A 24474-nucleotide genomic window follows, 5' to 3' on the forward strand; every position below is an offset into this window, starting at 1 on the left:
ATCCATAATGACATAAAGAAATGGAAAAATATTCCATGCACATGGATTGGAAGAATAAATATAGTTAAAATGTCCACACTACCTAAAGCCATCTACAGATTCAATACAATCCCAATCAGAATCCCAATGACATTTTTCATGGAAATAGAACAATGAATCCTAAAATTCATATGGGGCAAGAAAAGACCCCAAATAGCTAAAGCAATCCTGAGAAAAAAGAACAAAGCTGGAGGCACCCACAATCCCTGACTTCAAAATATACTACAAAGCTATAGTAATCAAAACCGCAGGATACTGGTACAAAAACAGGCACACAGATCAATGGGACAGAATTGAAAGCCCAGAAATGAAACCACACATCTATGGACAGCTAACCTTTGACAAAGGAGCTATGAACATACAGTGGAGAAAGAAAGGCTCTTCAACAAATGGTGCTGGGAAAACTGGACAGCCACATGCAAAAGAATGAAAGTAGACCATTATCTTTCGCCATACACAAAAATTAACTCAAAATGGATCAAAGACTTGAAGGTAAGACCTGAAACCATAAAACTTCTAGAAGAAAGTACAGGCAGTACACTCCTAGACATCGAGCTTAGAAGGATCTTTTCGAATACCATGTCTACTCAGACAAGGGAAACAAAAGAAAAAATAAACAAGTGGGACTTTATCAGACTAAAGACCTTCTGCAAGGCAAAGGAAACCAGGAACAAAAACAAAAAAGACCACCCACCAACCGGGAGAAAATATTTGCAAATAATATATCCAACAAGGAGTTAATCTCCAAAATATATAAAGAACTCACACAAGTGAACTACAATAAAACAAACAACCCAATCAAAAAATGGGAGGAGGATATGAAGAGACATTTTTCCAAAGAAGATATACAGATGGCCAATAGGCACATGAAAAGGTGTTCAACATTACTTATCATCAGGGAAACGCAAACCAAAACTACGAGATATCTATCACCTTACACACATTAGAATGGCTATAATCACCAAGATAAAAAACAACAAAATGTTGGAGAGGATATGGAGGAAAGAGAACCCTCATACACTGCTGGTGGGAATGTAAACTGGTGGAGCCACTATGGAAAACAGTATGGAGACTTCTCAAAAAATTAAAAATTGAACTACCATATGAGCCAGCTATCTCACTACAGGGTATTTATCCAAAGAACTTGAAATCAACAATTCAAAGAGACTTATGCACCCCTATATTCATTGCAGCATTATTCACAACAGCCAAGAAGTAGAACCAACTCAAGTGCCCATCAATGATGAATGGATAAAGAAGATATATATGTATACAATGGAATATTACTCAGCCATAAAAAAGACAAAATTGTCCCATTCACAACAACATGGATGGACCTTGAGGGTCTTATGTTAAGTGAAATAAGCCATACAGAGAAGGATAAACACTGTATGATTTCACTCATGTGGAAGATAAACACACGGACAAAGAGAACAGTTCGGTGGTTACCAGAGGGGAAGGGGGTTGGGGGTGGGCATAAGGGGTGAAGGGGCATATATATATGGTGACTGACCAATAATAACATACAACTGAAATTTCACAATGTTATAAACTATTATGACTTCAATAAAATAAACATACACACACACACACACACACACACACACACACGAAAAGCAGCCTTACTGGGCTAAAGTCCATGTGCCAGCAGGACTGGTTCCTACTGGAAGCTCTGAAAGGAGAATAAATTTCCAGCTTTTTCAGTTTCTGGAGGCTCCTGCATTGCCTAGCACACGGCTCCTTCCTCACATCACCCCAATCTCTTGCTTCCATCATCACATTGTCTACTTCTATTCTTATAAGGACTCCTGTGATTCCATTGGGCCCACCCTGGAAAATCCACACTAATCTCCCCATTTCAAGATCCTTAATCACATCTACAAAGTTGCTTTTACCATGTTAGCATATTCACAGATTTTGGGTAGGATGTGGACAGCTCTGGGATGCCATTATTTAGCCTGCGACACTCTTTGAATCAGAGATTCTGCTTCTAAGAGTTTAATCCAAATGAAACACACTCAGAGATTCAACTATAAGGATATTCACATGAGAGATCAATCACTGACTTGATCCTGGAAGAAAGAACTTCTCCATATTCATAACAAAAGCTATAGTGATTGTCCTTTATCTGGACTGTTCTAGCCATGGATCCTCATACTACACTCACTAGTGTAATATATTAGTTATTAATTTACTATTAGAATCCAATAAAGTTTAGGATTTAATGGGAGCAGTTTTTATGTAAGGGATGATGTGTGTTTATGTGGTGAGAGAAATGGAGACAGTAAAGTACCTTGAAATTCCTTTTCTCCCTCTACATCCTCAGTCATTGTAATCCCAAATCAGAAACATCATCAAAGTTGTCACTTTGAAAGATCGATGATACTATATAATTAAGGCAGTTGTCTTGGTTACCCGATATGATCATTCAGTTTTATTAACTAATCCTGTATGAGAGAGTCTGGCCCCGGCATGCAAGTCTATACATGCTCTAAATTTGAAGGAGACTGTTAGGGAAATTCAGAACGTCAATTTGTTTAGAGGTCCAATAGCCCTGTGAATTTAACAGTGAAGCACATCAGAGAAATGGAATACTTGAATGTTACTACTAAGTGACTTGAAACAGAAGTTCTAGGAATTTGGAGGCCTCTGAGTAATACATGAATCATAAGGAAGAAATCTGTTATTTTTATGCCTTTTATTTGTACTATCCTTTCCTCTTCCTTTTCTACTGATTTCCGGGAGACTCCCTTCATCCTTTTCCAATGGCTCATAGTTTGTTTTTTACCAAATTCCATATCTTCTGACATGCTGCCTTCCCATTCCTTCACTTTCTCAATTCCATCATTTCTACCTCTACCTCTATTCTAACTAGTGGCTGATGTAGTCACACCTGGTAACTTATCATTTACAACTCTTGAAATTCCCCTCTGACCACAACCTCCTGTCCATGCCCTCCCATTTCCTCACTCCCCTGAATCTGCTCTTTGTCTACATTGTTATTTCTAGTTCCTCAGTCCTGAGCAGCATGAGGTAAACAGCATCACCAGCCAAAGGCAAAGGATCTTGATATTTAATGTCCTGTTCAGACGTGTCTTAACTAAATGCATGATTTGGGTTAAGTTTTTAAAGATACTAAAGCTCTTTAAATTAAAAAAATATAAAGAGGTAGTGACATGGGAAAACACAAGATAAAGTGGATTTCTAAAAATCTTAATTCCTGCAATTGTTTAGGCTTTTTTATATTAAAATGTATTTAATGCTTGCTACCAGACATTTTCAACTACTTCTCCAATCCCAAGTTTTAAATTCTGATTAATCCATTGGTTGTTGGATTTCACCCTCAAGCTGATCTTTTCAGAAGGGATACAAGGCTGGAGACCTCCAAGTTTTTCATGGTTCATTTCCTTTCCTTTTTCCTTGAGTCTTCAGCCTTTACCATCTTCTTAATTTGTTGCAAATTGTACAAATTTCTTAAATTCATCTTTTCCTAGGTTCTTCCTCCTAGAGTGCTCTTAAATTCAATTCCAGTCTGGATTGACTGAGTTCCAGCTGTACAGCTGTGATGCTGAGACTTCATTACATTCCTGAGTTAGAGTCACTATTTCTTTAATCCTTATTTTCCTGTTTGTATTTTGTTTTCTCTTTGTGCGTGTGCTTATTCTCTCATTCTGTTAGAACTTATCCTCTGGTAACTTACCGGGATGGGATATATGAGATGTACACTTTCTGAGTCCCTTCATGCCCCAAAATGTGTTAATTCTCCCTTTGCTTTTGATTGACATTTTGGATGGACATGGAATTGTAAACTGAAACTGATTTTCCCTCACTCATTTAAAGGCTTTGTTCCATTGTCTTATAGTAGTCTCTCTTGGTAATGAAAAATCTGATGCTAGTCTATTCTCATTCCTGTATAATTGGCTTTTGCTTTCACGGGAAGCTTTTAGGATCTTTTTATCCCTAATGTTCTGAAATTTCACAATGTCGCATTGACACATGGATCTTTCTTCATTAATTTTGAGGGGTACTTTGGAAACCCTTTCAATTAGGAAATCCCTTTCCTTCATCTTTGAAAAAATATCTTGTATTACTTTTTGATGATGTCCTCTCCATTTTCTCTATTCTCTCTTTCTGGAACTCACATTTTCAGGATATTGGGCTTCTTGTATAGAGTCTATTTCTGTTATCTTTTTCCTCATTTTTCAAATCTTACAGCTTATTTCCATTTGGTTCTTTATTGGACAATCCTTTATGAGATAGTTCACCCTTTCAAATTTTACACGCTTCAAGCAAGACAAAGTAAAAATAGCATAAGAACCTTGGCTCTCTTTGAAAGTAGCAATCTGGCATGAAATTTTATTTTTATGCTAATGATGGTTTTATATAATGCTGATATTTTAACACTTTAACAGTTTTTTCATGAAAACATAGCAATAAAGATAAACATTTTTAAAGAAGGGACATCATCTATATGCCTATTGTCCTACTAGGGTAACTGTCTTTATTTTCGTATATTTCCTTCTGCCTATGTGGCAGAAAACTGTCGGGCTGAAAGACACTTTGGAAATCAACTAATCCAATTTCTTCATTTTCAGATAAGAAAACTCAGGCCCAGAGAGGTATGAGGTCAGCCCAGAGTCAAACCTTGTTGCCTCATTTAAAATAAATTTTAATGCTAAATTAATAAAAAATCGTTGTTGATATGACATGAGTAGCTTCCCTAATTGTCAATTTTGTCCACTGAGAACACAACTGCAAGGGGAAAAGTATCTCTATTGTGTAACATAGTATTAGTCTTATCAAAAGCAATGTCTGCAAAATCTGGTTCCTTAATAAAAACTCCCAGGAGTCTAGGAATTTCTACAAAATGGATGTGAATTCCAAGCACTGCATTTAAGGATTTGGATTCAAAATTCACATATTGCTCTGCATTGCTACTGCTGAGACTGCCTGCAGACTGTTGATTCTGGAATGCACCCTCCTGGATAAAAAGGCAAATTATAGCTCTTAAAAAGAGCACCTAATTGAGGCTTTCTTTCTGCTGTAATTCAAAGAATTGGAATAGCATTGAAAAGGGGAGTACTTTTCAGGGAACATGGATGGCTTTCAAAACAACTGTGTTAGAAACAGTCTGGACTCACATTAGTGAGATTCTTAATGTGCCGTGGCAAAAAAAGGCCCAAAAGGGAATAGAAAACTCCAATTCTGAGACCAGTCTGCCACTAACCAGGAATACAATCTGAAGCAAAACGTTCAATTTGTCTAGTTGTGTTTCCACATTGATAAAATGAAGTTAGCCTGGCTGATCCCAGAATTCTTCTCCAACTATAAAAATCTATGATTCTTTCCCCCATGAATGTGAAAGGTATCCTGTGTTTCAGGCTCTGGGAAAACCCCAGGTGTGACCAGCTGGCTTTATTAACAAGGTCCGGACATCCTTGTATTCTCTCATCCTTCTGAGGTAAGCCCTGGGCAGAAGCTGGGCACTTCTTCGGCGCTCCCTTCCCTCCTTCATCTCCCACCTTCACGCCCTATCTGGAACAACACCTGGTTTTCTCTTTCTTTATGTCTCATCACTCTTTCTTCTCCATCCACACTACGGTCCTTCTTATCTGAACCACCGGAACAAGTCACTGCTTTTCTGAAGTTCTTAGCGTATAACCCGCTGTTCTATTGAGCTCTATTCTGTTCTATCAGGTTCACACCCCACAGGAGTGATCCTTGATTTCTCTTTCTGTCACACTCCATATTCAATCTGGCAGCAAATCCTGTTGGCTCTGTCTTTAAAATATGTCCAAAACATGACCACTTCTCGTCATCTCCATTGCTGTTACCCTGGGCCTAGCCAGCAATAGCCTCTATCTCCCTACTGCACCCTTGCTCCTATGACTCCACTCTCAGCACAGCCTCCACAGCATCCTATGAAAACACTGCTCCGCTCAAAGTGAGATTCCTTACAGTGACCTGCAAGGCCCTAGGTGCCCAGCCAGCCACCTGCCTGACTTCACTTCCCATACTCGCCTCCTCTGCTCCAGCTACAGACCTTCTGACAGGTCCCCCAGTCTGCCAGACGGTGGGGACTTGCAGTGACTTTGCACTTGCTGCTCTTTCTGCCTAGATTACTCTTCCTCCAGAGCCAGTCTCCTGACTTTGTCACCTAACTCGTGTCTGCTCCTCATGAGCCTTCTCCGGTCATCCTACCACACTGTGCGAAGCCGCTCACCCTCTGTGTCTTGTTTTACTTACACCTCGGCTCCTACAGCAGCGCAACATAGTATGTTTTACTCATTGTCCTTTATTGTCTCGTCCCGGTGAGGGAAGGGCTTCTTGTGGGGTTTGCTTGTTGCTCTATCCTAAGTATCCGCCGCAGCGCCTGGCCCCGCGGGAGCTCCGGATTCGCTGCTGACTGAATGACTGTGAGAACTCTGGACACAGCATCCGCAAAGACGGAGACCAGACAGCACGCGTTCATGGCAAAACAAAACCTGCCCCTCCTCCGAAGCTGGGGCGGCAGAAGACTCTGGCCCTTCTTAACGGTCTTAGGCTCCTGCGCGCCGTTCCCATCTCGGGAAAAGCCCCCTCCGGGATGAGGCCCTCACCTGTCCCTAGGGTGGGCCCCTCTCGCTTCCCCAAGGCCATTCTGTACGTCTGGCAGCTCTGCCGAGTTATGTCGATGAAAGTAAGGTCGGTTTTACATCGAGCGCTCCCCGTCTTGCCCTCTACTGCTCAAAATCCTCAACTTCTCAGGCTGCGGTGCTTCGCTCGAGGAGGAAACACGCGGCTGCTCGGTGTGCGGCGAGGGCGACGACACCCCAGGCCTGCAGCGAGTTACTGAGCCCAGGGCAGCAGGAACTCCGTCTCGCCTCTGTCCTCGGCCTCCCTTCACAAGAGGCGCCGGCGGACGGGGGGGACGGGCCCACGGTCGCCACTTGAGCTGGGTTCCCGCTTCCAGACAGAGGCCCCGGCCTCTCGCCGGGCGGCGGCCCCACCTGCGCCCTCGGCGTCGTCGGGGCCGTTCGCCGCCGAGCATCCCCCGAGGGCCCACTCAGCGTCCCGGGGCGGCCCGGCGCCCGAGGCCTGAGGAAACCTGTGGGCGAAGGGCTCCGCCCCGCGCTCACTCCTCCGCGCTCACTCCTCCGCCCTCCGCCGCCCGCAGGCCGCTTCTCGCTGAGGAGCCTGCGGCGGCCGCGCAGCGCCGGGGACTCGGCAGGGCAGCCGGTTAGCTGTGCGCGCGGCCCGCAGCCCGCGGCCCGGCGCCGCGAGGGCGGGGGAGCCTGGGAGGATGTGGAGAGGGCGGGGGAGGGGCGGGGAGGGGGCGGGGGGGGGGGGGGGGGGAGGGGGGAGGGAAGGGGCGCGGGGGGAAGGGGAGGGCGGCGGCGCCCGGCGGCGTCGAGGTTCCCAGAATTCCCGGCGGCGGCGGCAGCGGCAGCGGGAGGACGCGGGCGGCGGCGGCGAGGCGGCCATGGGCCCGGCGGGGCGTGCCGGGGCTGCGGGCCCCGAGGCCTCGGGCCGCGTCGCGGGGCGGGCAGACTTCCGGGCAGGAACTGACAGGCGACGGAGCGGCGGCCGGCGCGCGTAGCGCCGCGACCATGCGGCAGGCCCTGCGGGGCCCCGGGCGGCGAGGCGGCGGCGGCGGCGCGCGGGCGGGCGGGGATGCTGTCCCGAAAGAAGACCAAGGGCGAGGCGCGCAAGCCGGCCGAGGTGCAGGGGAAGTACGTGAAGAAGGAGACGTCGCCCCTGCTGCGCAGTGAGTGCGGCGCGGCCGCGCGGGGGGGAGGGCCTCGGGGGCGCGGCGGGGACGCGGGGACTGAGGTCCTCCCGCCCGGACGCCGGCGGGCCCGCCGAGTGCCGCGGCCCGGGGCCGTCGCAGCGGCTGTGGGGACCGGGCCGGCCCGTGTGGCGCGCGCTGCGGGGTCGCGGGCGCGCTCCCAGGGGACAGCCGCCGCCCGTGCGGTCCTCAGACCTCGGAGGCACCGGCCAGCGCCGTGCGCGCGAGCCCCGCGTCCACGCAGCGCCCGGGACCCCGTCCGCAGCGCTCGCAGCCCCCCGGTCGCGCGGAGGGGAGCGCCGTGCGGCGCGCGGACTGGCCTCCCGCCCTGCGTCCCGCGTGGGCCGGCGCGCCTTCCTCCCGGAGGCGGCGGGCCCGCGGCCTCGGCGTTAGCTCACCCGTCGCTGGACGCAGCTCGCGGGCCCCCGGGCTCGGCCGCGGGCGGAGCGCTTCCGGCGGCCGCGGCTCCGGTTCGGCGGCGGCCGTGCGCTCGGCGCGGCGAGTCCTCGGACCGGCGCGTCGTGACCGGAAACGGGGTTTTTAAGCGTTTCTTCCACAGTTTATTTTCAGTTACACATTTTCTGAGGGATTTGACTGAGTTTACGATAGCTCGCGGTTCGCCGCGAGTGAAGTTTCTTAAGCGTTACCTGAAATCACGAAATACGTTCGCCACCCTGTGAGCGCGTCGCTTCGGGGGTGCCGTGTTCCCGCTTCGTCAGGCGGGAGCCTGTCCCCGGCCGCGGCGCTGCGCGGCTCGCGGCTGACTGGACCGTCTGCGGATCCGGGTGTCTGCGTGTTCGGAAGGCGCTGGCTTCCTACGCGGGGATGTCTGCGCTGGTTTCTTGGTTCAGAAGCTCTGGAATTTGCAAGCCGTCGTTCCAGTGTTATCTTCTGTGTTGAATTACTGGTTCTTGGAGGAGCCACAGTGCAAACATCAGCGTTTGAACTGATGGAACGTTTCTGTGCCTCTTTGAAACGACATCTTTTTGTTTTTCAATTTTCGTAGCTAAATTTTTGGCTTTGCAGCTCTTGGTGACTGTATTAGTGCTACGTGATGCCAAGAGTAGGAAGACCAGGTTAATAATTAAAAAATCTGTTTAAAGGAATTCACGTTTTCCTGTGTAGGGAATAACATTATGTTCTGTCATTTTTGAAGTAGTGTTTGCTTGAAGAAAGATTTTTGGAAACTTCAAAAATAAAGTGAAATCAACAAAACAAAATATATTAAGTTATGCTGGTAACTGTGTATTCATTTGTTAGATTGTTTCCTATTTTTACACATTTATTCGTGTTTTATTAATGTGTAAGTCATAGTTACACTTATTGGCGTGTTATCATATTATGTATGGTAGTATGCAGAATACGTTTGATTCTGACTGAGCTTACACATACATTCACACAAATTATAAATTCATTTGAGTGAGAAAATATTAATCAGCCTCAATTTTAAAATAAACTTATCTTAAATCAAAAATTTAAACTGTGTTTTCTTAAGTCGATTGAAATTTTGTGTTTGGGGGTGATATGTAAATGAACAGCTTTTGGAAGGTGTATTTATTACTTACTGAAATGGTCATTTTACTCTTTTATTATAGATCTCATGCCTTCATTCATCCGGCACGGTCCAACAATTCCAAGGCGAACTGATATCTGTCTTCCAGATTCAAGCGCTAATGCCTTTTCAGCTTCTGGAGATGGAATGGTTTCAAGAAACCAGAGTTTCCTTAGAACTCCAATTCAAAGAACACCTCATGAAATAATGAGAAGAGAAAGCAACAGATTATCTGCACCTTCTTACCTTGCCAGGAGTCTAGCAGATGTCCCTAGGGAATATGGCTCTTCTCAGTCATTTTTAACAGAAGTTAATTTTGCTGTTGAAAATGGAGACTCTGGTTCCCGATATTATTATTCAGATAATTATTTTGATGGTCAGAGAAGGCGCCCACTTGGAGATCGTGCGCCTGAAGACTACAGATATTACGAATACAACCATGATCTCTTCCAAAGAGTGCCGCAGAGTCAGGGGAGGCATACTTCAGGTAACTTAAAATTACGAATACTACATTAGTTTAGATTTATTAACACTTAATTAAAAAGATTCTCTTTTCTGGGTTTTTCTGGGAAGCCAACAGATACTCCTAGAGGAATACTTCCCATTTTGCCAGTCTTGCTAAGCCACCTTGCAAACTATTATTAACCTATGCTGAGTGAAAGAATTTTATGTTCGTCTATTTTAACTCATTTTATTGAAACTTGGTACTTATCTGAAGGCTGTGTAAGACTGTTAGCACTGTGAACCTTGAAAAGCTAGAGAATTTAATGTCTCCGGTTGGACTGCATCTAAGACTTTGTAGAATGGGAAGGTTAGCGTTTCAGAGAAACTGGACTTAGCACCTGGAAAGGAAAGTTAGGGAGAAGTGGGCACGGTGGGTGATACCACGGGCAACTGCATCATTACTTAGCTAGAACCTGCACTGGGTCTCTTAACAAAACTGTTCTCAGAGTTCAATAATTATTTTTCAAGTTGGTCAAAAAGCCTTATTGTCAAGTGGTTAGTAGTGTATTAAGCATGTGTTTTTGTTGTTCTTTTTGGAATGGGCAAAAGTTTTAGCCATATAATTTTTTAAAATCCGTTTTCCATATTTGCTAACTTGTGAATACTTGTACAAGGAGCAGAAGAGATAGGAGAAATAGATAGTTCTACTTTATTCCTAAAGTACTGGATTATGTTAGATAAACTGATGCAAGCTGAAAATTAAACTTTCTCATCTGATTGTTTTTTCCTAGTTAGTTGAAGCCTTTAAATTTTGGCAGGATAAACATAAAAAGTATGTGAGACATTTACTTTTTTGGCCCGTGAGACTTCAAATAAGGTGACTTAGAAACAGTTTAGCACTTGAGTATTTTGAGTGTAGAAAACATTCAGTTAATATTAATCATTTATGTGTCTAGCATTTTCCCTGACCTCCTTGATATCTACCCTCTGGTGCTTTAGTTGGGGGAGCAAAACCACTATTTGCAAAATAATCACGAAACAATTAGTTGTTACACTTTGCAGTACTGACTGTAAGTGCAATAGGGAGTCAGAAGAAAGAGATCAGGGTAGGCTGGAATACTTAGAGAGTGGTTCGTGCAAGACGTAGGACATGATCTGTGTTTCCAGCTTGGATTTTAGATTAATGGGCAGAAGAAGGGCATGTTAGGTGGAAAATTGAGAATAGCCCAGTGAAAACAGAGTAGGCATGATGTGAATCTAAGGAACTCTGTAGTTCTGCCTAGTTGGAAGAAATAAGATGGAGTGGAGATTTGTGGTTCAACAACATGATTTAAACTTGAGTCAAGCAGAAGCCATGGCAGATTTCAAAAAGACAAGTAATTTTATGAAAGCAGTGTTTAAAGGTTAGTTTACCGGTTGTACTCAGGATAGATTCCTAGAGAAAAGGGGACTGCAGGTGCTAGTGGTATTGGAGAAGAAAGGGCAAATCTATGATGCTTTTGAAGGAAAAGTGAGATTTAATTATAGATTTGGGAAAAAGTAAATCACTAAAGTTTTGAAAATTGAGGAATAGCATGGAATAGGTGCTAATAGCAGCTTATTTTGTGAAAGCTGATGTTGGAGTCTCATTGGCACATTAAAGAGGAGAGGTTTTCTAGGCATATAGAAAAACTGTGTAATGAGCATGTGTGAGTGCCTTTTTTTTAAAGAACCACGTTAAAGGATTAGACAGTTGCATCCTTCGGTGTTTATTTTGGCTCTTTCTAATATTGTGTAGTTTTAAACCTCAGAAATAATTTGTTATCCAACCAAAATAGTTTTTAAAATAAAGCTCATTTATATTTTCTTTTGGAGTACTATCTGCTTATTGTAGGAAATTTGCAAAATGCGGGAAAATAGAGCATCACAGCAGAGATTGTTAGTATTTTAGTTATTTCTTTCATCTTTTCCCAGGACATCCTTTTTTACTTTGATGTGATTGTACTCTGTACACTTTGATCTCCCTGCCTTTTATTTGGATGAGTTGCTTAATGTTATATGCTGTGAGTAGTTTCAGTGACTTCATAATCTTACATTTGGTGCATGTTAGGTGGTTAATATTTTAAATGTTAATGAAGACCTGACCTAGGCTAGGGACATTTGGAAAGGGGAGAAGTGGGACGCATCTGCATTGATAGGACTTGGCCACTAATGGGGTTGAGGGATGAAGGAAAGAGAAGAGGCAGATAGGATTAACAGCACCTGGCTACACAGCGGGTGCTCCAAAAATGAATAGTTGAAAAAGTGAATGAATCCAGAGATTTCAAGTCTGGAGTCTTAGGACAGTTTTGGTAACTGAAGGGCAGCAGGAATAATAGCTTATAACAGTCTCTTTATCATTAATACAGATTGTTGTCTGTTCCACTCACTTTTCCCATGTGTATTTATATTGCAGACATCATCGATAGCTCCTAACACTTTTCTGCCTGATGTAATTATGAAGAATTAGTAATACCAAGTTAAAATCTTGTTTTAAAATTCTGATTTGCAAAATATCATTGAGGAAATACTGTAAGAACTAAATTTCTACTGATCTTCTCAGGAGCAATCTGATATAGTTTTTGTGAGTTTAAAGATAGACTTTGAAACAATTTTATAATCACGATTTAGAAATAAAATACAGTTAATTGGATACTTTCTTCAAATTAAAGAAAGTCATTTTAAAGAAAGATTTGTATTTATTACAGCAGTGATACATACTTGAGAAATTTCTCATGGTAACCTTATATCAGGGCAATAAGATTTAATGTTTTACCTTTTTGGAAAGAACGGTAGTTCTTTGAAGGAGTCTTTTAAGTGGCAGGGAAAGATTAATAACCAATTATTAACCAAACAGAAAGGTCTGACAACTGTCTTTTCCAGAAGGAAAAAAATCTGAATATGAGACAATAGCTGGAAGTTTCTTGAATTCATCTTGAAAAGACTTGTTTTCAAGATTTATGCTGGAGAGAGTTCAAGGAATTTGAGTGGATGGAAAGGAGAAAGTAAGTTTGTGGGAGGGTAAGGATGTGCTATAGACAGATTTATTTTCCTGAGTTTTAAATTTTGTTACTGTTAATAATGTAATAAGCATAAAAAAGATATGGAAGAAAGTAATTTTGTAATGACAGTGAGTATCATAATTCCTGCCAATTAGTTATTACTTAGACTTTTAGGAAACACCAGGTCTCAAGGGTTAAGCACAAAAACAAGTTGTATAGTACCTGAAAGGGTTTTAGGGGCTAGCAAGTTCTCCGTTTAGTTGTGAAATTTGACCTTTAACTTATCGGCCAACGTACCAGTCAGGCACTGTCTGTGCCAAAGGAAGAAATCCTGCTGTTAACAGGAAGTCTTTAGTTGGAATACTAAAGGCAGATCAAATTCCTTTGTTTTGCACTTAAGTAATTTAGATATACACAGTGTTAAATAACAACCTTTAAAATTATTTTTAAAGATGACTATAGAAATCAAGTTATAAAAATCAAACTGCGAAGTGTCAGGCTTTACAGAAAAATACTGGAATTCTGTTTACTTCAGGAAATGCATAAATATTTAGTTAACCAGACTCATTTTGAAGAGGGGTTAATAATCTTTAGGGACACAACTTTATTTGTAATCATTTTGCAGAGGAGGAGAAAAGGTGGTTGACTTGGTTTAAAAATGCTTAGATCTCTTTATCAGCATCTTGATTATAACGTGGGCTATAATTGTTTAGTATCTGTTTACACGCTGGAGCTTGTAGACCCATTAGAGTTCCAGATTCCATTTTCTTTTCTGTGGCTACTACAATTAGGAAACGAGGATTTTTGAGCTTGGGCAGATGTCAGATATCTCATCCAAATGGTGTGTTTGGTTATTGAAGTTTCAGCTTTCTGGTGGAGATCTCGTGTGTTAGAGCTTGATGTTATAGCTTTTGTTTTTTTTTGTCTGCTAGACCTATTTTATTACTAGTAATGTTTTATGCTTTAGATAGTGGTTTCCAATCTTTTTGTATTGTACATTCATCTCTCAGTTGGTTTTATAAAATTATCCCGAATGATAGTTTGAAAAAAGTTTAGTGCACATGGCACTTTCAGAGAGTACAGGTGGACTGTGTCATGAAACTAAATAAACTGTTTATGGATATCTCTGGAAAGGTTAGGAATCATGGTTTTATATGGCACTGGTAAAGCTGATGAGCCTGTTTGGAACTTTAAGAACTCATAGTTCCCTTATCAAATTGTCAGGGTTTCTGGAAACGAGATTTTGCAGAGAGGTCTTCGTGTTACCTCTAAATATAAATTTGAAGGTTATCATGGTTTAAGCCTGATGTTTGGTACCTAATATTGTTTAAATATAAAAGTACATGTGTTTCTAGATTTAGGCAACTTCAGTATATGAAAATTTGGATTTTCTAAGCAGATGAATGAAATTGTCACAAACTTCAATACTCTTTAAGCCTGTACAGTTTTTAATTACTGTAATAGTTTTTTTTAAATAGTGCTGTATTTAAAAATCTTTTTATATATTTCCAGGGAGCCCTCTGTCATGCCAAAATGTTATGGTTCTTATAAGTAACTCAATATGAGTACATTGAATTGACTGTGATTTCTTTTTTAATTGCTATTCTTGGTTGTGGCTAGTAGTACAACATATTTAGTGATGGAAATATGAGAAAGTATAAAGCCATTGCATGCTTACACAATGTGATTTTAAAGTTGTTTGTTACGTGTGTGTCTTTAGTACATTATTTCTTTTCTGTTTAAATATTTTCTCTTTATGGAAGTTGCTTAAGCTACGCTTATTAAATAAACCTTCAAGTGCAGTTTGACAGAAGCCAAGGTCAGTTTCACCAAAAGGCTTATTAGCTTTGTTTTGTTCTATAGTCATCCTCGGTTTAAGAAATATATACCTTTTTTCCCAAAGGGTGCTGAGTAAGAGTGATTTCGTTTGTTTTCTTTCTCGCATTTTCCTTTTTGCCAGAATACTTCATAGGTGGTGTTATGTACATTCTGTGCATCAGTTCCAGAGACACATAATGATTGATTTCTCCTTTTGTGATGTTAGAATTGATCGTAGGATCATATGTCAGCCCATTTCATCCATCATGAATTTCTCCGTCAGCCTTTTCCTATTGGTTTGGCAGCCACTCATGATCCTTGGCCAGATCCAGTATTTCATTAGGTTTTGCCAATGATGATACTTACTTCTGTCATTTCTTCTCTATTAGGTGGAATTCTATAATGAAATACTTTGTTTTATCAATAATTTGGTTGCTGTTCATATAAGAAAGACAGGATAAATGCTAGATCTTTCCCTTTGTTTACTATTTTTCAGAATAATGAATTGGTAACGTAGCCACCTCCAAATGTAACCAATGAGTTTTTGTTTTTAGTGTCTTCATGAACTCAGGGTTGTTTTTTAAATTAAACTCCAAGCTTTATTTAGATTTCACCAGTTTTTTCATTAATGTCCATTTTCTGTTCCAGGATTCAATCCAGAGTAACGCATTTCTTTTAGTTGTCATGTCTCCTTAGTGTTCTTTGGTCTATGGCAATTTTTTAGTCTTTTCCTGTTTTTTATGACTTTGACACTTTTGAGGAATACTTGTCAGATATTTTGTAGACCGTCCCTCAATTTGGATTTTGTGTGATGTTTTTCTCATGATTAGACTGGGTTTATTGGTTTTTGGAAAGACTACCACAGAGATGAAGTGTCCTCATTGTATCATGTATAGGGAGATACATGATATCTATATGACATTATTGGTGATGTTAACCTTTTTCACTTACTTACGATTTGCCAGGTCTCTCCACCGTAGCAAACACTGCGTGTTTGTTGTTCCACTTTTTGTCTCTCTCTTTCTTTCCTGAGCATGCCTGTTATCTCTGTTGTCTTACCGTTTCATCTTTTGGATTCTTGCTTTTCTTCTTTTTGTCTTCCTTCAGAAAGTTGATTGCTTCATTCTTTTTTCTGTTTTAATTTATGGCAGAATATTTAGTTGCATTTTTTCTCTGCTTTTGGACATTTTTCTGAATGTGTTTTCAGTAAAGTTTTTACCTTTTTTCCTGTTTAATTTTTCTTATAGATTGATGTTTTGCTGTTTTTATTATACATTATTGAATAAATTAGGTTTTTCTGTGCCAGTTATTTGAAATCATCTCCTGTGCTTGCCAGAGAGGTGGGGGTTGTGGAGGGAAAAGTAGAAATTATTGGCATAGTGTTTTGGGCTAGCTGGTTTTTCACAGTGCTCTGTTCTTATCTCCTCTTCTTTCTTTGCTGTTCTTGTTCTAGCTCAGCCACTTTGGGCAGTTCTTACATGCACATTGAATCGAGGAATTATACCACTCTCCTTTTTTTAGCTGAAGTTTTTATCGAGAGAATTGTAGATTCATATGCAGTTGTAAGAAATAATGCAGAGAGATCCCCCATACACTTTACCCAGTTTCCCCCATGGGTAAAGCTTTGCAAAACTATAGTATGTAACACAACCAGGATATTGACATTGATACAATACGCCCATCACCTTAGATCTTCCTCAGTTTTACCCTAGCTCATTTATGTGTGTATGTTTTTAGTTTTACACTTTATCCCATGTAGATTGTGTATGCACTACCATAGATAAGACGCTGAGCAGTTCCACCACCACAAGGATCCGTTCTGTTTGCCCTTTCATAACCACGCCCACTTCCCTTCCTGATCTTGGCAAGCAACCACTAATCTGTTCTCCATTTCTAAAATTGTGTCATTAAAAAAATGTTATATAAATGGAATCATACAGGATGTAACCTTTTGAGATAGATTAGCTTTTTTCACTCAGAATAATTCCCTGGAGATTCATACAAGTTGCTGTATGTATCAGTAGTTCCTCTTTTTCTGTTGCTGAGTAGTATAACATGGTGTGTCTGTCTGTACCACAGTTTGTTTAACCCATTCATTTGTTGAAGGGTCTGGGCTGTTTTCAGTTTTTGGCTATTATGAATAAAGCTGCTATGAACATTTGTTTATGTACAGGTTTTTGTGTGAATGTGTTTTTATTTCTCTGGGATGAATGCCTCAGAGTGCGGTTGCTGGGTTGTATGGTAATCATGTTTAGTTCTATAAAAAACTGCCAAACTATTTTCCAGAGTGATTGTCCATTTTACTTTCCTAACAGCAGTGTGTGAGGGATGCAGTTTCTCTGCATCCTCACTAGCATTTGGTATCAGCCCTGGTTTTTATTTTAGCCATTCTGTTGCATTTGTAGTGATAGTTCATTGTGGTTTTCATTTGCTTTTTCCTGGTGGCTAATGATGTTAAATGTCTTTTCATATGCTTATCTGCCATCTGTATATCCTCTTTGGTGAAATGTCTGTGTCTTTTACCCATATTCTAATTGGCTTGTGTTTTCATTATTGAGTTTTGGATGTTCTTTATATATTTGAGATACTACTCCTTTGTTGGGTATGTGGTTTGCAAATATTTCCTCCCAGTCCGTAGCTTTTCTTTTCATCCTCTTCATGTGGACTTTCACAAAAGAGCAAAAGTGTTTAATTTTGATGAGATACAATTTATAAATTTTTCTTTTTGTGGATTGTATTTTTGGTGTCAAGTCTAAGCACCTAGCCCTAGATCCCAAAGATGTTCTCCTGTATATTTTTTTCTAAAAGTTTTGTAGTTTTATGTTTTATATTGAAGTATGATCCATTTGAGTTAATTCTACCATAAGGTGTGAAATTTAGGTCAAGGTTTTTCTTGCCTATGGATGTCTAATTGCACCAGTAGCATTTATTGAAAAGGCTGTATTTCCTCCTCTGAATTACTTTTGTAACTTTGTCTAAAATTGGTTGGCATATTTGTCTGAGTCTGTTTCTGGGTTCCCTGTGCTGTTTCATTGATCTTTACACCTCTCCTCCACTAATGCCATAGTGTCTTCATAGTGTTGTGTATTTGTTGAACACTTAGTGTGTGCTCTATTCTGCAGACATTGTTCTAGAGGTCTGTCAGCAGAACAAAGATTCCTGCCCTGTGTGCATCTTCCCTTCTTGTGGGACAAGAAGGATGATGAGCAAACAAAGATTATAAGTTTGAAGGTTAAAGTGACACAAAAAAAGTAGAACAGGGGAGTGGAAGCTGGGAGAGGTAGATTGCAATAAATAGTGCGAGGAAGCTTCACTGAAGTATTTGAGAAGAGACTTGAAGAGGCTGAGGGAGTGAGCCAAGCAGATATCTGAAACAAGAATATTCTAGGGAGAGTGAACAGCCCACGCCTGCTGGGTTTGAGAACAGCAAGGAGGCCTGCATAGCTGGAGCATAGTGAAGTCTAGGGATAGAAAAGGAGCAGTGTAGGTCAGAGAAGAATGGAGATTGGATCATCATGGGGCCTCACATCAGTTATCTTGATACAGCAACAAGGAAAGCTCAGCCTGTATCATTAACCAGAGACTTGTAAACTAAATGAGTCTTGGTTTAAGCTGTTGAGTTTTGGGGTCATTGGTTATACACTCTTACTATTGTTTTTTTCATGTACTTTTTTTTTTTTTTTTTTTTTTGGTGAGGAAGATTGGCCCTGAGTTAACATCTGTTGCCAATCCTCCTCTTTTTTTCCTCCACGAAGCCCCAGTACACAGTTGTATATTCTAGTTGTAAGTCCTTCTGTTTCTTCTATGTGGGGTGCCACCACAGCATGGCTTGATGAGCAGTGTGTAGACCCATACCCAGGATCCGAGCCAGTGAACCCGAGGCTGCTGATGTGGAATGCAGGCGTACTTAACCACTTGGCCATGGGGTCAGCCCTCGTTATTACTATTCTTGTGTGAGAATAAAACTACACAGCCAGATTATTCTTTTTTTTCCCCCAAATAACATATGGTAAACTTAACTTTCTTTTAAGGTACAGAGTTCTGTGAGTTTTAGTGTATGTATAGATCCACATAATACCAGCACAATTAGTTTATAGAACACTTCTGTCACCCCCCAAAATTTTCTCACTGCTGCCCCTTCTGTAGTCAACCCCTAACCCCACCCCTACTTTCTGACAACCACACTTTTCTGTCCTAGTAGTTTTGCCTTTGCAATAATTGCATATGAAGGGAATCATACAATTTATAGCCATTTGAGGCTAGCTCCTTTCACTCAGCCTAATGCCTTTGAGATTCATCATGTTGTTGCATGTATTAGTAACTGGTACCTTTTTACTCCTGAGTAGATTCCCCCATATGGTTGTACTACAGTTTATCTATTCTGTTGAAGGACATGTGCATTGTTTCCTCTTTGGGGAATGATGAATATAGCCACTATAAACGTCCACATACAGGTTTTTGTGTAAAGATGAATCTTCATTTCTCTAGGTTAAGTATTTGGGAATAGAGTTGCTGTGTCATATGCAATGCATATGTTTAACTTTATAAGTCATTGAACTGTGTTCCAGAGTGGCTGTAGCGTTTGCATTCCCACCAGCAATGTCAGAGAATTCCAGTTGCTCCACATCCTTATCAGAACTTGTATTATCAGGATTTTTTTGTTTTTCAACCATTCTCATTGATGTTTATTGGCATCTCATTGTGGTTTTAATTTGCATTTCCCTGAGGGCTAATACGATATCTAACATTTTTTATGTGCTCATTTACCATCTGTCTTCTTTGGTGAAGTGCCTGTTCAAATCTTTTGCCCATTTTTTAAAAAACAGTTGTTAATGTTGAGTTTTAAGAGTTCTTTGTATATTCTAGATTAAAGTCCTTTGTCTAATATGTGATTTGCGAATATTTCCTCCCAGTCTCTTGCTTGACTTTCTCTTAACTGTGTCTTTGATGGAGCGAATGCTTTAACTCTGATGGAGTCCAGTTTATCAGGGTCGTCTTTTACGGGTAGCACTTTCAGAATCATGTGAACACTCTCTGCCTAATGAAAGGTCACAAAAATTTATCCTACTTTTTCTTTTAAAAGTTTTATAGTTTTACATTTTACATTTAGATATATGATCCATCTTGAGTTTATTTTTGTATAAGGTGGGAGGTATAGGTTGTGACTAATTTTTTTGCATGTGGATGTCTTGTTCTAACACCATTTGTTGAGAAGCCTATCCTTTCTCCATTGAATTGCCTTTTCAGCTTTGTCAAAAATCAATTCGCTCTGTGTCTGTGGGTATATTTCTGGATTCTCTGTTACGCTGATTTGTCTGTCCTTTTGATTATATCACACTCTCTAGATTACTGTATCTTTATAGTAAATCTTAAAATCAAGTATCATGAGTCCTCCAACTTTATTCTTCCTTTTTAAAATTGTTTTGGCTTCTCTAGTTCTTTTGCCTTTCCATATACATTTTAGAGTTTGCGTGTCTAATCTGTGTATCTGCAAAAACTCCTGTTGGAATTTTGATTTGAATTACCTTAAACCTAGGTGATTTCAGGAAAAGTTGACATCTTAACTATGTCGAGTCTTCCAATCCATTAACCTGGTAGGTCTTCTTTTATTCTTTCATCAGTGTTTTGCACTGTTTAGCATACCGATCCTGCATGCATTTTGTTAGATTTAAATGCAAATATTTAACTTTTTGGAGCTATTATAAGTGGTATAACTTACGTTTCCAATTGTTGTTAGTATATAGATATTTAATTGGTGTTTGTATGTTGACCTTATACCCTGCTACCTTGATAAATTTACTTAATAGTTTTAGGGTACAGCCAGATTATTTTTAAGAAATTATAAACTGGGAATAGTTTTATAAGTTTATTTTTGCTGTTTTATATGAAATGTCAACTCTTAAATCTTGAATGAGGTAAAATTTTCTTTTCCTCTCTTTTCCTTTAGCAGTATACATACTTAACTAGCTTTGCTAGTAGTTAAATGTTTGTATGGCCTGCTAATGGAGGCATCAACCAAAAAAATCTTATTTCAGAGAGGGAGTCTAATTCTTCCCTCTTTTTGTAATTAAATAATAGTAATACTGGTTATTTTATGAAAAATTTTATTTCTAACGATAAAATCATGCATTTTAACAGAAGAGTACAGTCAAGAGGGTTAATTTTGTAACTGTTTCTCAGATGGCATACTTTTTAGTTTTGAACCATTGTTCTATTTCTTCTTTTTCTCTTTCTCCTCAGGTATTGGGAGAGCTGCTGCTACATCTTTAGGAAATTTAACTAACCATGGTTCTGAAGACCTGCCCCTTCCTCCTGGCTGGTCTGTGGACTGGACAATGAGAGGGAGAAAATATTACATAGATCACAACACAAATACAACTCACTGGAGCCATCCTCTTGAGCGAGAAGGACTCCCTCCAGGATGGGAGCGAGTTGAGTCGTCAGAATTCGGAACCTATTATGTGGACCACACGAATAAGAAGGCTCAATACAGGCATCCCTGTGCTCCCAGGTAGAGTACCAGCTTCATTTTCAGCTTCTTGTTTCGAGATTGTCAAATGCTAGATTTAGAACTCATGTTTTCATCAAAGAGAAAGGCATCCTGAAGTTTAATATTTGAAAACTTTATTCAGAGTCTGTAACATTTTTCTCTGGACGTATATTTAGTAATGAATGACTTGAATAAATAAAGAAAAACTTTTCTCTTTAAACAAACCTCAAAAACAGGATCAGTATTCTTATGATCAGATTCTGCTTTAATATGCCAGAATGTTTTTGTTGCAGATACCCAGAATTTGAAATAAATAAATAAAACATGCGTCTCTTTTTTTTTTTTTTTTTTAAGATTTTTTTATTTTTTCCTTTTTTCTCCCCAAAGCCCCCCGGTACATAGTTGTGTATTCTTCGTTGTGGGTTCTTCTAGTTGTGGCATGTGGGACGCTGCCTCAGCGTGGTCTGATGAGCAGTGCCATGTCCGCGCCCAGGATTCGAACCGACGAAACACTGGGCCGCCTGCAGCGGAGCGCGCGAACTTAACCACTCGGCCACGGGGCCAGCCCCTAAAACATGCGTCTCTTTACATTTAAATTCCCATAAATAATACAGACTTAGCTTTTAATGTGTCAAAATGCGCTTTTGAATTATAACATCCTGCTGTTTTATTCAATTTCAGACATTCTGTGTCTTCTTTCTTATGTTTGCCAGGCAAGAAGCAAAAATTGGAACTGCACAAAACATCTAGATCTGTTTAATAAATGTAGCCCGTGATCCTTTGGGCTGTTTTGATTGATGCTGGGCTTATTAGTAGATCTCGTTTATGGTCAGACTTGTAGCCCTGGGAATACAGTAGCCAGTTGTCACTGTTGAAATGTGATTAATCCAAGTCGAGGTGTGCTGTAAATGTGAAATAGATTCTGGATTTCAAAGTACACAGCAAACTAGTATTAGTTTACTAATGAGGTTGCACTATTTCCAGTTAACTCCATTTGACCTTTCAGGATTAAAAATGGGTAGAATACCATTGGCATGTTGATAGATGTTGTTTCGTACCCTCAAGCATAATACAGATCTTTGGTTATAACAGAGTTTCGCATTTTTTTAGAACCATTAAAATCATTATGAAAATACATTTTAATATTATTAACTAGAAAACTAAGCTTTATCATTATTGTGTGGTTTTAATCATTTACATATTTGGATTTATTAATTCAACTTTGAAAAGCAGTTTTTCCCAGTGATTCCATTTAGTAGCACTTAGTTTGTATGGAACAACTGAGGTTGTGATCCCTTCAGAAGAACCAGAGCAACCCTGATAGCTGTGTCGGGCCCTGGCCCCTTCTCCTGCTCTCTGTACCATCTCAGGCAAGCTGCTGGCCTCTGTTGGCAGGCCTGTGACATGGAGGGTAATTCGGAGCCCCCCTCCCACCTGATCTTGATCCCCACCCAAGGGCAGGGGTGAGTACCGCTGATTCCTGCTGTGTCCCCAGCACCCAGCACAGAGACGGGCATGTAGTGGGAGCCCAGCCAATGTTTGTTGAATGAATAGGATGATGGAGGAGAAAAGAACCAAACGTGGTTACAATTTGCTGTCACCAGGTGGCAGAGGACTTTTTGGTCCAGACAACCAGATTGAGAGTGTATTGAGCTTGCTTTTTTTGTCCATCATCATTAACTTTACATTATTACAGAATTTTATAGTTTACGAAGCATTTTCACAATTAGTTAATTTGCTTCTCTCAGCGACACTGTGGACATTAAACAGGAGAGACTAAACACCTGCCTTAAGCTCACATAGGTGGTATTAAAACTGTTTGGTTGTCTGTATTATGCGACTCCTTATGCAGAACTCTGGACTTACACAGTTGGCCCTCTGTGTCCTCGCGTTCAATCAGCCATGAATCGAAAGGGCTACAATGGTTGCATCTGTACTGAACATGTTCAGACTTTTTTTTCTTGTCATTGCCCCCTAAACAATACAGTATAACAACTATTTACATATAATTTACATTGTATTAGGTATTATAAGTAACCTAGAGATGGTTTAAAGTATCCGGGAGGATGTGCATAGGTTCTATGCAAATACCGTGCCATTTTATATAAGGGACTCGAGCATCCACAGATTTTGGTATCTGTGGGGTCCTGGAACCAAGTGCCTGCGGACACTGAGGGACAACTGTATTAGCTCATTTAATCCTGAGAACGGTCATCTTTGTTAGGAATTTATTCCAGTTTTACAAACTTAGAGAAGTGAATTTTTTTTGCCTACATTCATACCACTCGTAAGTGGCCAGACTGAGGTTAAACCCCCCAGGCATGTGACTTCAAAGCCTTAGTTCTTCCCCACCTCTCGAGGTGCTATCAGGAATATTTCACTTTGCATCTACTTAGGAAAGAAGAATTGAAGATAAAATTCAGTGCCATTTGCCCATTGATCTTTAAATTGTTAATCATAGTCTAAGTTAACATTTATTTTAATCCCAGTGTAGTATTGCAATGACCTTGTCTGATACACATATCTTTACATTTGGAGGCAGCCCTTCCAGTTTTGTCTCCAAATCTAGAAGGTACCATTTTGGCCTCCCAGAATTCAGTCTTTAACCTTCAGGGGGTTTAATTCCTTCCTTAGCATTTTCCCATATAACAGCCCTCTCCCCCCCAACATATAGGCTGTTAGAACATATTAAAAGCATGTTTTGTTTTTTTAAAGTCTCTTATTTAAAATAGGTTCTAATCAACTCTGATTCCCATATGCTCTCCTAAGGTGGTAAAAGCAGAAAGGAAATAGTACAGTTAATGTGGATTATTCAAGCACAGCACTCCCTCCCACTGTACCCCATATTCTGAACCCCTTTTCAGCCTTAAGGGGGAGGAAACATCCATTCTCATTTTGAGAGAAGCTGTTGACCTTTCCAAAACAAATTTACAGCTAATTACTAGTTAGTACTGAAATTTATGATTCCAGTTTTAAGCCTCTGTATAAAGATTATAATTTAGCTCCATCTTTTTTATAGCCTCCTCGAAGTTGTCCTTGAAACTAATAAATACCAGAGAGAAGAAGTCTCTTAAAAATATGTAAAGGTTTACCTTGGGCTTATGTCCATCACAACAGTAGTGAACTACTAGTTTCCAAGAAAAGGTGGATTGTATAGTATGGTCTAGTGTGGTATATGATCCATAGTGTGGTATATGATCCATAGTGTGGTATATAATCCATAGTGTGGTATATAATCCATAGTGTGGCATATGATCCATAGTGTGGCGTATGATCCATAGTGTGGCGTATGATCCATAGTGTGGCGTATGATCCATAGTGTGGCGTATGATCCATAGTGTGG

At 40.6% G+C, this 24474-nt stretch overlaps 1 protein-coding gene and 1 long non-coding RNA gene across 5 annotated transcripts in view; one reads left to right on the forward strand and one right to left on the reverse strand.

Moving 5' to 3' along the window:
* LOC124235398 (uncharacterized) overlaps positions 1–7281 on the reverse strand; it is a 62425-nt gene extending 55144 nt beyond the window's left edge. For 3 of the 4 annotated variants that reach the window (XR_006887460.1, XR_006887457.1, XR_006887459.1), the window contains exon 1: positions 6286–7281. This is a non-coding gene — a long non-coding RNA (uncharacterized LOC124235398). The remainder of the gene's footprint in view (positions 1–6285) is intronic. The other variant, XR_006887458.1, reaches the window with a different exon arrangement.
* Positions 7282–7426: 145 nt separating this feature from the next.
* SAV1 (salvador family WW domain containing protein 1) overlaps positions 7427–24474 on the forward strand; it is a 25210-nt gene continuing 8162 nt past the window's right edge. Inside the window, exons 1-3 of the mRNA XM_046653298.1 lie at positions 7427–7786; positions 9403–9846; positions 20882–21152. Coding sequence (XP_046509254.1) covers positions 7693–7786; positions 9403–9846; positions 20882–21152 — 809 coding nt within the window. The 5' untranslated portion in view covers positions 7427–7692. The remainder of the gene's footprint in view (positions 7787–9402; positions 9847–20881; positions 21153–24474) is intronic.

The sequence above is a fragment of the Equus quagga genome, chromosome 2 (assembly GCF_021613505.1).
Source record: "Equus quagga isolate Etosha38 chromosome 2, UCLA_HA_Equagga_1.0, whole genome shotgun sequence".
Taxonomy (NCBI): domain Eukaryota; kingdom Metazoa; phylum Chordata; class Mammalia; order Perissodactyla; family Equidae; genus Equus; species Equus quagga.